Genomic DNA, 13,465 nt, shown 5'->3' on the forward strand with positions numbered 1-13,465 from the left:
GAAAAAAAAATTTTTTTTTGATTCTCTGATTTTTGATAGTGGTGATTGACATCTTCTTTCTCGTTACTGCCAATAAGGAAGAAAATGGCCTACCCTTGTGTCTGTTCCAACAGGGCAGTATAAGGACAGGCAGGTTGAAGTTTCTTAAACATGGCACAGAGGAGAGTTAGGTTCAAGACCCAAAGACTAGTTCTGTACTGCTTTCTTTCTTTTTTAAAGATTTTTATTTATTACTTACTTACTTACTTACTTACTTGAGAGAGAAAGAAAGAAAGCACAAGGGGGGAGGGGCAGAGGGAGAGGGAGCAGATTCCTTGCTGAGCAGGGGACCCGAACTGACACAGGGGCTCAATCCCAGCATCCTGGGATCATGACCTGAGCTGAAGGTAGACACTCAACCAAGTGAGCCACCCAGGTGCCCTCTGTCCTGCTTTCAAAGTCTTTTTTCCACGCCTCCTCAGTGGGAAAGATGGAGAGGGAGAAATAACGTATTATGTGTTATAAAATGTAATGCTAAAAAAAAGTGAGAGAGGGAGAAGAAACAATGGAAGGAAAAGGCAATGTGATCTCATCTTCTCAAAACCAGGAAGGAGTCATTGTGGCCAGTTTACACTGCTGAGCCTCGAGGCCTGCTCTTGGTCTTCCCTGAGGCAAACATGAGAAAACATCCTACCACCACCACCAGCACCACCAGAGTGTTGGCTAGGCTTGTAGATGGCTTTGCATGTCTTCAGATCCTTTCAGTGTGATTTAGCAGAAATTGGTAAACATTGCTCAAATAATGGAATAATGAAATCGGAATTATTACACTTTAGTATGTGTAGCCAGGACTCATGATTTTTTCCTTTACTTGTAGTAAGCGAGCAAAAGAAAACTCGCATGGTGGTTTATTAGAGAAACAGTGTCATTAAGCCAGATACCAAAGATACTTATTGCCTAAGTAAGTCACATCTATGCCCAGAAAGCTGGTAACAGTTTCGAGAGGTGTGTGCTGGAGAGAAGGCAATAGATTTATACTTGAAAGACATGAGTTTCCTACCCACTGTGGCCTCTGACGTTTCAGCTTCTTCATCTGATAAAGGACAGGGATGCTGCCCATCTCACTGGGGGGTTGTGAGAAACTATTAAGTTAATGTATATGAAAGTCCGTCTGGAGAGAGTGAAGGACTAAATGAGTGCTACGGTGGCAAATATTTGAAATGCATCGAGACACAGTATGAGTTTCCAAACATCTTACTGTTAGGTGGCTTTGCCCCTCAGCACAAAATGTTGATCATCTCAGTAATAAATCTGAAGAATGCTGTAACCTTGAACACGAACAATTACTATTTCCACATTCGTTACACATTTTCCTTCTAGAAAAATAAGAGAGCTTCTATAAGGCAACGAATTGGCCAACGCAGTTCCCATGCCAATGTGTTCTACAGCGTTCTTATTATTGACAAAGTGCAGAACAAAGACAAAGGACTTTACACTTGTCACGTGAAGAGTGGTCCATCATTCAAATCTGTCAACACCTCAGTCCATATATATGGTAAGTCACCTGTGCTCTGCTTTCTATCATCATGGATTTGGGGCAGATTCTATTAAAAAAGTACATTTTCCTCTGGCCAAGAGATACTCTAACATGAATGATACAACTTGGTTCCCCTCTTCCCTTTGCCAAAAAGCAAAGTAAAGTAAGTGTTCTTTAAATGTAATACTTTTGAATTAGACAGAGAATCTTTTCCTTGCCAGTTTATTGTGGTTAATAATTCAGTTAGATCATGTTATAATCTCTATTAAGTTCTTTTTTTAGTATTCCATATAAACAAGACTGGAAAATATAACAGACTTACCTTCATTTCTCAGGTATTAGTATGATTTAGAGAGAAAAATGTGGTGGGATAAATTATTTAGAATTGATGTGATTTTTATCCCTGGTCTTACTCTCATGAAATCCTAATATTGTTGCTTAATTCCAATAGGGAAATTCTGTAAAGAAAATACTTGAGCCTCTTTAGAATCCTTAAAAACCTTATTTATCTGCACTGTTGAAAAGAAAAATGGTGTGGAGCATAATCTCTGGAACAGTCTTGGCAGGTGGCCTTAGAAATTATTTTGACTTTCTTCAGTAGTTTTTTTTTTTTTTTTCTTTCTTAAATTGAATCATTTGTTTTATGGTGCCTGAAGGAACTTTCTCCCATCATACTCATGTTGGGCAGGTAGATTTTCTAAGTATCTCTACTTTTCTGTTATTGTGATACAGATATTTGAGGTGCCCCACTCTCTGTTGCCCTGCCTCTGTTTTATGTTTTACTCACAACCTTTTGATTTGAGAGTACCTCACCAGTTAGGTGCTTCTAAATTATTTTATTCAAGGATCACTATTTGGGCTCATTGATGGGCTTGATCAGAATTTGGCTCTGTTTATTCATTGCTTGCACCCTCCTTTTATGAGGCAGGGAGCCAGGTTAGTTTTGTTCTCTTTAGATAAACACAGCCTTTTCTAATCTCTTTATCACTTCTCCTTTCAAAGATAAGGCATTCATCACTGTGAAGCATCGAAAAGAGCATGTGCTTGAAACCATAGCTGGCAAGCGGTCCTACAGGCTGTCCGTGAAAGTGAAGGCATTCCCCTCACCAGAAGTTCTGTGGTAGGATCATAATTATTTTCCTATCAGTTTAAGATATGTGCTTTGTAAGTAGGAAGATGCAGGAGCCCTGTGATTTGAATTCCTGAAAAAATACCAGGATATGTTCCCCAGACAGTTGTGGAGAGCCAAGCACTGCGTTGGTTTCTGGCCTGGGAGCGAAGCAGGTAGGATGTGCCTGAGGGAAAGGGAAACTGTCACAGGATGGAGCAAGAGATATGAGGTGTTTCTGAGTGCTTCAGTTCAGCCATTCACAAGCCGTGACTAAATTTCTGCATCTCCAAACCTCCCCATGATGTCAACATCCTTTGAATGGAGTATGTTGGGCAATGAGTAGGAAGCATCTTGAATATGTAACATGCTCTATTAACCCTAAAGAAGTGGGCCCTTGTAATGAGGATAATAATTCTTTTATTATCTGAAAATAATTCTTTTATATACAGCTGGGATGAAAGTTCCAGTCTTGTTTTAAAATTAAACAAACATTAATAGAGACAAGACTTATTCAGCTGCAGGGGTGGAGGAAAGGACCAACTTGAACTAATTAAGTTTTTTTTGGCTCTAAGGGTGCATATTCAGAAATTCCTGAAGCAGGTTCTTTTTGTGTTAGTACAACACCTGATGTGAAACAATGTAATCTGTTTCTAATCTACAGTCATTTTGTTAAATCATTTTTAAATGCCAATATCTTTGGCTCAAACCATTACATTTTAAACAAAGAATAAAGTACAAAACTGATTAGGAAAACAACCCATACAATATAGAAGTGGTGCCATTATAGAATCACCTCCACCAGGCCTTATTTTGCTTTCAATATCCTATGATTAAAGTATTTGTTTTCTGTTTCCTCAGGTAGTTAGTAGGGGGTTAAAGAGAAAACTAAACTTTGTGCTATGCCCCTTCATGCTGTCACAGAAAAGTTTTTTTGTTTTGTTTTATAATGTACAAGAAATCCAATAATAAATTTCCTGCCAGTGTATGTAATTCCTTAATAGGAATTTAATCACTCCAGGAGATACATTCCCTGTTTCAAAAGTGTCTGAGGGTGTCCCCATGTATTAAACAGCACTAATTTCTTTTGTAACCAAGTAGCCAGGGCCTAAAACGCATACACCATAAATGGATCCATCTTTGAAAACACTGACTTGTTAATGAGAAATAAAGTAAACTAAGATGACATTTACAGTCATAGAATAGAGCATAGGCATTTCAACTGCTTTGGAACCGAGACCCATTAGTGATGATGATTTGCTTACAAGACCACGTAACATTTGCATGGATAGAAGCTAATACCAATATTTAATTTCCAATATTAAACCTTTATACAGAACACAATAAACTCCTAACAGAGTAAAAAATGCCCAGCTAAAGAACTGTGCAATTCAATGAAATCATAGAATTTTAATTAAATTTTGGAGAAACTCTAGAAAATTTGGAGAAACTGAGGCTCAAACGGGCAAGTCAGGGGCACAACACAGAGTGTCAGAGCCAAGTCAAGCATTCAGGCCTCCCAACTCTCAGCTTGTATGCAATTGCATGATATCTAGGCATTGATTCTATATTTAAAGTAAAAAAGAATTTTTTTTAAGTTCGGTACCTTTTGTTTGTGAGTTTTGTACCTTCGCTCTTCTTCCTCAGGGGAACAAATCTTGATAATCTTGATTTTACTATAGCTTATGAAAGGGACAACTGGTGTGACCATTTATACAACTAATAAGAACTCCACATGAGACCACAATAGGAAAGTCTATTTTTATTTTTATCTGGAGAAGTGATCTAGTTGATCTGACTTACAATGGCCCTTGGATTGCTGATGAAGCCCTCATGGAAAACTGAAAACATCTCGATGGGATCAGCCAGTGCTGCTGGGTGAATACTTAAGTCACATGGTGACCAGCATCCTCGTGGCTACCTTAAAACCAGCGCTTTTCTTTCTCCCTTCAAAGTACTTCTTCCTCCTTACCAATAAGTGTGAAGGGTTTCTCCCTTTAAAAACGATACCTGACAGGCGCCTGGGTGGCTGAGTCCAATGAAACGCCTGCCTTCAGGTCAGGCCCTGATCCCAGGTTTCTGGAATCAAGCCCTGAATCAAGCTCCCAGCTCCATGGGGAGCCTGTTTCTCTCTCTCTTTCTCTCTTGCTTTCTCTCTCTCTCATAAATAAATAAAATCTTTAAAATGAATAAATAAACAAACCATACCTGCCTTTACCAAAAAGTAAGCATCTATCTTTGTAAAATGAATGTGGAGGACCAAAAGGCTTGGAGCGTATCAGCTTGAGCTCACAAAAGTAAATGACAGTGTTTTAAAATGCTATCTGAGAGGCAGTATGGAGTGACTTCCCAATCACACTCTTAACCACAGGCTAAAAGATGGGTTCCCCGTGACTGAGAAATCTGCTCGCTATTTGGTTCATGGCTACTCGTTAATCATCAAAGATGTGGCTGCAGAAGATGCAGGGGACTACATGATCTTGCTGGCCATAAAGCAGTCGAGTGTGTTTAAAAACCTCACCACCACTTTAATTGTAAATGGTAAGCTTGCTGTTCCTCTACTTTCTTCCAGTTCTGGGCAAGGAAAGAGTTCTGGGAATATAGGTAAATCGAAAGTCAATAGCACAACATCAGAGAAAATAAACTTTTAGTGATTATTTTAAAAACCATGTATGCCCCCATCATGCTGATTTCATGTCTGCTTATTAACTTCCATAAGTATGATTTTTTATCATCGTAATCATAATGTACATACTATGGAATCAATTTTTTACTGTTATCAAAACACTTCTACTTAAAAAAAAAAAAAAAAAAAAAAAAAGGCTGTTAATGGCAACAATCATGTGTTTGTTTCCCTGACATCAAAACCAGGGAGAAGTGGTCTTTCATGCTGTATGTAGCCCAGGAGAAAGTCACCGCACAGCTCTTGACTTCTGTCCTATTCATCTCTCTTCCAGTGAAACCCCAGATTTATGAAAAGGCCGTGTCATCCTTTCCAGACCCTACTCTCTATCCCCTGGGCAGCAGACAAATCCTGACCTGTACCATTTACGGTATCCCTCAACCTACAGTCAGATGGTTCTGGCGTCCCTGTAACCATAATCATTCCAAAGCAAGGTAAGGACAGTTTGTTTCCAGATTAACTTTCAAATACTTGCCATACTTGGACTCAAGATTCTTTAATGGACACACATGGAAGTTTGCAAATGGAATATTCAGTTATATTTGGGGCAAAGGCTTTCGTTCTCACAGGAAAAAGTAGGTAATACCTACTCTTCTTTCCTCATTTCTAGTTTTTCTCTCTAGTTGATAGTGTTCAGAGCACAGGGGCAGGATCAATGTCACTTTGTGAGCCTTTTTTGAAACTCAGGTTGAAACTCCAGTTCTCTTGTTCTCAACTGAAAACCTCCAGACTTTGGCTAATTCAGCTACAGTGGCCTTCCCATTTCCCATTTTGTGAACATTGGAAATGATAGGAGATCTTCCCTGCACTGATGATCACTACCCATTGTAGATTTTGCTCATGCTCTTCCATTCATCCGAAACACACTTCCACCCATTTGCTGCCTCCTTATCCTCTGAGGCTTACCTCTTATGTTAGCTTCTCTGTGAACTCTCCTGACTGCCTCATTCAGACTCCTTTCTCCCTCTTCTATATGAGCCTGTATGAGCCGGGCCTCCTTAACACTTCTCTGGGTTTGCATCCTTTGCTGGGTTTGCATACATTTGCATACATTTGCTTTATCTTAGAGCCCTGAGCTGACTGAGAGCACCTCTGTATCTCTAGGCACACACAGTGGTAGAAGCTTACTGTGTGTTTGCCGAATGGCTGCGTCCCTACCTTCTGGTCATTGTGCAGTGCTTCCTTGCATCCTGTTGATGACTGAGTCCTGTTTCTCTTTTCTCATTTTTGTTTAGTCTAGAGGCATGATGCTAAGGACAGTTCATGGGAGCTAATTTGAAGGACGAGAATAGAATTGATAAGTGCAACAATAAGATATTATTGGGACTGCCCAAGAGCAATCACTTTGCCATAAATTTGCTTTATTGCTTTTTAACTCCACTTGCAGAGTGTTTGGGAAAATTGCTATTTTAAAAAAAAAAAGAAACTAAATGTTTAGCTTGATAAAAAGGTGAGACATGAATCTAGCATAAAGAGTGGCTATTTGGTTTTCTGGATTCTCCCTGCCATTTCAACTCTTCATCTTATGTTGTAATCTTTTGCATAAGGCCTTTCATTCTGAGAGTGAAAGCTACTAGTGAGTGCTAGGGTTCCTGAGAAGTAGCTGTTTCCACACATGTCCTGATTTCTCATGTGAATGCCATTTGCTAAGAATAGTAATATGGAGAAATTACAAATCTTGAATATCTTCTTTACCACTATGAGTACTTAACCCCCCCAAAAATGAGGTCTACTGAGATTTTGTATGGTTTTGCTAATTTAGGGGCAGGCATCCATATTTATGGATATTTATTTCTCCATCCCCTTAAGGCCTGGATATTTGTGCCAACCTAACATGCAAATAAGTGAAAAATAACTAAATAATTTAAGCTATTTAGAGAAAAATACAAAGTTTTGAATTTTCGGGGAATAACATAATGGCCTTTTATAGATGCTTTTAATGTTTGTTTTGACAATAACAAACCTAAAATTTCAATTCCAGGGGTGCTTAGGTGGCTCAGTCAGTTAAGTGTCTGACTCTTTGAGTTCAGCTCAGGTCTTGATCTCAGGGTCATGAGTTTGAGCCCCACAGTGGGCTCTCTGCTGGGCATGGAGCCTACTTAAAAAATTAAAAATATAATTTCAGATCTATTTAGGACAGATCTAGGAACTCTGTTAGAAAATAATAATTGTCAGTGAGGTAATATAATGTTATAAAGTTAGGTTTGGGGACACCTGGGTGGCTCAGCGGTTAAGTGTCTGCCTTTGGCTCAGGGTGTGACCCTGGAATCCCGGGATCAAGTCCCACATGGGGCTCCCTGTATGGAGCCTGCTTTTCCCTCTGCCTATGTTTCTGCTTCTCTCTGTGTGTGTTTCTTGTGAATAAATAAAATCTTTTTTAAAAATAAAGTTGGGTTTGAATAATAGTAATAAAATATGGTTTGGGGAATGAAGTCATTTGAAGTAAAACTTTGGAGGCATTAGCTCTCTTCTTCTGATTTCTTTGTGGTACATGGGATCCTTCTTTTGTGTCATGGAGTAAGCTTACCAGGGTCTGGAAGGATGTGTAATTCCTCTTTGACTTCTCTCAAGACTCAAAGTAGTGCCTCTAATCTTCAGTAAATGTTTGTTGACCATTTGACCTATGCTCTGATCAAGGCATTTTTTAAAAAACCAATCACAAGACAGATCAGAAATGCAAGCTTTAACTTTTTCAGTGATATTTCATTTAAAAAATGTTATGTCATTACTTGAAATTATCTGCTATAAAATATGCATATCCCTAAGAAGTTATTTTTTTTCTAAGTCAATAGACAGAGAGTTATTTTTTTCTAAGTCTACAGACTGAGCAACTTACCTGTGTCAGGCCTGAATTCAATGCTTGATGGTTAAATCAGTACATTTAACTTAGAGATATATAGGACCTTTGTGCAGTAGGACACAAATAGAACAGATAGAAGCTAAACTTAGCAGATAAATGGAGCCTTCCTTAATTATTAGAAGTTTTCAAATGTGTCTTTGTATAAATGTATTTTATATATTAACACTTAGATACCATTGTAGATAAGAATTTTAGTGACATTTGAATAAAAGACATTCTATCGCATGAATTTTTAGAATTTTATTTTGAGTTACATAGTAACATATTTGCATGGTGGTATCTATTCATGCCTGTCAAAAGAGATTAGGCAATTTTAATACATACACATTACTCTTGAATATATAGAATAATTCTTGGTATTTAAATTTTAGGCTCTTGTTAAAGAACATATCTATATATGGACACAACCGAAGCATTAGGGTTAGTTTTGAGGTTTGAATGTGTTTCAGTAGCTCAAACTTTTTTTTTTAAAGAAAATATATTTTATTTATTTATTTGAAATAGAGCAAGTGAGAGAGAGTATGTGCCAGGCAGGGGTGGGGTAGTAGGAGAGAGAGAAAGAAAAGCAGGTTCCTCACTGAGCAGGGAGGCCAACACAGGGCTTGATCCCAGGACCCCAGGATCATGACTTGAGCCAAAAGCAGACGCTTAACTGACTGAGCTGCCCAGGTACCCCTAAGTAGCTCAAACTTATTATTTGGTTTAATATGGCCAACTAATAAGTTTATGTATTTACTAGTACCCAGTAAATACATAAATATATTTTAAACTTGTCAGAACTACTACTCAACTAGTCCATCTTTGTGGAAATTAAACCATAAATAACATTAGAAGAAATTTCCTCCTTAAAAAAAAAAAAAAAAAGTGATACACTGCTAAGTCTTAGCTATGCTTTTGATTCACCCAGAGTTTGTTCTTATAAAACATTGCTAATAAAAGAGAGGGAAAAGGTACTTTCCAATTCACATTCCTAATGAGCGGGGAAGAAATATAACAAAAATTTTTCCCCTTTTACTTTCCTGCACATTTGGGTGGTAAAGTAGTAGGAGAGCTAGATTTTAATAGCATTAAAATAACTTATCAATGCCCAATGAAGTGGAATTTTGAATTTTTCCTCATCCTTAGCAATTAGCAGAGACTTCTAAATAAATATTCCTAAACTTGTTCCAGATTAGTATGGGCATAACCTAGGGCATGTGCATAAAGGTAGGTAAGCTTATAGTCCCTTTCACATGTGCATAGTTTACAGCTTCTGTTCATATAACATACGGATGATAATTCTACACACTTCACAGAGACAATATGAGGATAGAATGAAGTAATGGACAGAATGCTGAAGAAAGGCAAGGTTGTGATAACTGCTAGCAGTAGGATAAGATTCTCTAATTAATAAGGCTCTAAAACTTTTAAGGAACTGGAAAAGAATTTTCTGCCTACTAAAGAGCTAGTTTCACAACAGTGACAATTTTTAACCTAAAGTTTCTGAGAAGTGAACACAAATGGTGGAAAGTCAAGTGTGATTTTGCTGGGCTTGAGAAATAGAAATGTAGTAGGCCTGGGGGTAGAGTTGACAAAAAAATTAACGTGATTTTTCAGAAGAAAAACAAAGGAAATACAGATGAGTTAAGCAAAAAGAAAAGCAAGACTACGAAAAACTGCAGTAGGGGACCCAAACAACCGTCCCGGTGTGTGCGGCCTGCCTCACTCACTCGTTTCCTGTCATGGGAGGAAGTGGTTCTGACCTGTGGGTTGGCAAAGGCCAGGGTGGGGCAGCATGGGACATGGGAGAGCTGATTCCTACTTGGTGAACCCACAGTAGATTCTAGAAGTTCACCTCCCCCCCTCCGGATGTTGAAGAACTGAGTGGGACTACCGAGTGCGACTCACCACCCATGTAGTGAGCTGAGTTTGCTCACATAGTGCTTTGCCACAGTGCTGGTTCCATCTCCCGGGCATAGCATGGAGATTGGTCTCTACAGGAATGAATAACAGTCTTGAACTGGAGGGAAGGGACCCCTCTTTGGGAAATGGAGTAGATGGATTTGTGGGGCCCGGCTGGAAACTGATCAGACAGCCTTGGCATGATGCTGGTACTCAGATCACCCATTGCACTTTCTTGGGAAGAGTCTGAGATGGTGGGAGCAACTGACTGGAGAATTCGGACCTGGCTGGGCCATTTACTCCCACAAAGAGGAGGGTGGTGAGTGGGCCGCTGCTGAGTCCTTCCTGACACTCGCCCTTAACCCATGAACGCAGCCCAGCAACCCAGCCCAGCAACCCAGCCCAGCAACCCAGCCCAGCAACCCAGCCCAGCAACCCAGCCCAGCTCCCCAGCCCAGCTCCCCAGCCCAGCAACCCAGCCCAGCTCCCCGACCCTGTCAGTGCCCAGCCCCTGTCAGTGCCCAGCTTCTACCCCTCTGAGGTTGCTTTGTCTTCTTTTTAAAACGAAGGCTTGCCTTTCAAATGTTGAATGTGTTTGTGTCTTTTCTCTGGGGAGGGGAGGGTGAAGGTCTGCAGCCCCTGCGATTAACTGCTGCTTTGTTTTTAGAGCACACGCTCTTTCCGTCACAGGCTGCTTTCATTCTCTATCCCCATCTAACTATCGAGGTCACATATAACACTGATAGATGATAACAGAGTGGCAGCACAAACTATGCTGTTTTTAGTGGAAAAAAACCGTTAAGTGAATTCAGTTCTTTGGGAAAAATCTCATTTGCTTTTGCCAGCTATTGGTGGTGACCAGTAAAAATACATAGAGAGAAACTCTTGCTCCTTCTGCTACATTCACATTGCTCGCATGTTACAAATGCGTTGTGCACATCGTTGGTGTTCAACCCAAATACACTGTCACCCATCTACTTATCGCACCAACCGTGCGTAAATCAAAGATCCACACTGTTGGCCATTATGTTTTATTATGTAAGATCAAACATATCTGTTAATTACTTATTCTCTCTGGACGTGTACCTGCAGAATGTCTATTTCCCAGTCTCAGGGATAGAGACCCGGGAAGCAAGGAAGTGGGTTCTATTCTTGGCACAGGCCCTGACTTCTTTGTGACCTTGGCCAGTTATTTAATCTGTGTTTCAATTTCCCCTTCTGTAAATGGTAACTGCCCTGCTTCCCTTTTCCTATAATACATAGCTATTCATGAGTGAAATGAGAAAATCACTTAAAACGACATTTTCTTCATTCAAAAAAGCTTGAAATAATTTCCTAGTTGTGGCACATTGATATTTCCCCCCTTCTGCTTCTTACAAATTATTAAGCAATTTGACCCGAGGATTAACTCTGGGGATCAGTGCCCAATTCATTGAAAAAAATGAACCTGTGAAAGTTGAATGGTTGTAAGAGAAGAGCTTCCATCTAAGTATGTATTCTGTGGTACAAAGCTGCCTCAGTAATTATAATGCTAGTAATTACCCATTAAAAAAACAACCCACAGCTCCCCCACTGCGGGTGTCAATCCACATTTTTTTCATTGCCAACCTGGACTACCTGTGCCAGTCATGGCCCAGCCCAGCCAAGCCAAGGCATTATGATTCTTTGCCCACTTAGCCCAAAAACCTCGCTTGCTTTATTTGATCTTTTGCCAACGAGTCCCTCTGGAATGCAAACAAATGTAATTGGATTCTCAACTCATGGCAGGTGAGGAGGGTAGAGTATTCTGTATTACTTTCTTAGCCAGAATGGTGGATTTTCTAAGAAAAACGTGATAGGTGTACGTGGAATTTTAAGGAACTGCTTCCAGAACTCTAAAGCCAGTCAAGTCTGGAGTCTCAGATAGTTACACGCTTTAGAAGTTTAATAGGATGTGATAATCCCTGCCGCACAATTTGATGTCCCATTTTGGAACCCGCCTCACCTGCCCAGCGGTAGAGGACTGGGGTTTGGGTCTGGGAAAGCAGACCACTCCAGGACCAAGTGTGCTTTGCTGGGCTTCCCAGGGGGCGGCAGGGCGGGGGGGCGGGGGGTTGATGGGAGGTGGCCTACAAAATAAAGGAAAGCAGAGGCATCTAGGAACTCAGAGAAGGACTCGCTTAATTGCATCTCTCTATTGTTTACATCAGCAAATTGGCAAAGAAAGGAAGGCTTGGATCATTAGGGATGTGTGAGGGATAGATCATCTGAGATCATCTGAGAGACATACCCCGCTGATGCACAAACCTAACAGGACCCAAACAAAACAATTGTTAATGGTAGTTAATTAGAAATGTACTCAAGGATTTAATTGACTGCCAGCATGAAGGTCTGTTATTTTGGGGCTGAAACAATGTTATGTCCCATATTCTACTATCTACAAAATGAAAGTTTTAAACAATTTAAACACTGAAAAAGTCAACATTTCCTAGGGGCTATCTGTAGGTCAGATGTCAAAGGAAAGCATGATTTAAGAAGACCTTTCCTTTTGGAAATATCACATACTGCATGTTTTTTAACATTTATCACATCCCTCTTAAGCATATATATAATTTGTGTCCATGTGTCTCTTGCCAGATTTTCCATGCAAGGTACGTATGGGTTTATGGACTCAAACCAGGCACACCATCGAGAGTTTTAACGTGCCATACACAAAACCCTGAATCAAAATGGGGATTTTAAAGAAGGAAGACTCATTCACTGGAGACCACTTTAGCAGAACTTTGAGCTTGAACAAACAAGCTCAAATTAATCTGGCTGTCTTCTACAGGAGGCTTTCATCACAAGCAAACGTGAATGTTCACTTACTAATGAGAAACTTCTTGCTTTCTGTTATATAATTGCTGGATGAGGAAGTGCATGCTGCCCAATGTGAATGTTTGGACGAGCGCCCTTATTAATATTTCATACAAAGTCCTGAGAACAGAGCACGAGTTCATTTGCCAAATGCCTCTCTGCCACTTTTCTCTGCTTTGTGAGATTTGCCTCTTTTTCCCACTCCTCATGGTAATACGAGTCTGATGAATAATTGTTTCTAATGAATTAACTGTCTCCTGTAATTGCTGTCAAATATTTCATTATGTGTTTAAATTAAACCAAAAGGCTGAGTCATAGGAAGTCTACGCAGAGCAGTTTTTAGAGGGATCTTTTGAGCAAATTCAGCATTGCTTCCCAGGATTAGGAATATCAGAAGGTAATGACATATGGTTTGGGAAGTTTCCTTAAAAAAGATGGGTGAGCCTCTCAAATTTTCTTTGATTTTTAAAACTCACAGATTTTTAAAAATTGAATGAGTATTTTCAAGACTGAATCTAGAAACTAATGTCCAGACACAAGAGCCTTAGGTAATAGATAAATAGGACAGATCACTTATAAGAC

General features: G+C 39.7%; 1 protein-coding gene across 8 annotated transcripts in view; it reads left to right on the plus strand.

Moving 5' to 3' along the window:
- FLT1 (fms related receptor tyrosine kinase 1) overlaps positions 1 to 13,465 on the plus strand; it is a 178,791-nt gene that overhangs the window by 56,418 nt on the left and 108,908 nt on the right. For all 8 annotated transcript variants that reach the window (XM_077868262.1, XM_077868260.1, XM_077868261.1 and 5 more), the window contains 4 exons: positions 1,360 to 1,534; positions 2,519 to 2,636; positions 4,996 to 5,165; positions 5,582 to 5,741. In XM_077868262.1, coding sequence (XP_077724388.1) covers positions 1,360 to 1,534; positions 2,519 to 2,636; positions 4,996 to 5,165; positions 5,582 to 5,741 — 623 coding nt within the window. The remainder of the gene's footprint in view (positions 1 to 1,359; positions 1,535 to 2,518; positions 2,637 to 4,995; positions 5,166 to 5,581; positions 5,742 to 13,465) is intronic.

The sequence above is a fragment of the Canis aureus genome, chromosome 24 (genome assembly GCF_053574225.1).
Source record: "Canis aureus isolate CA01 chromosome 24, VMU_Caureus_v.1.0, whole genome shotgun sequence".
Lineage (NCBI taxonomy): Eukaryota > Metazoa > Chordata > Mammalia > Carnivora > Canidae > Canis > Canis aureus.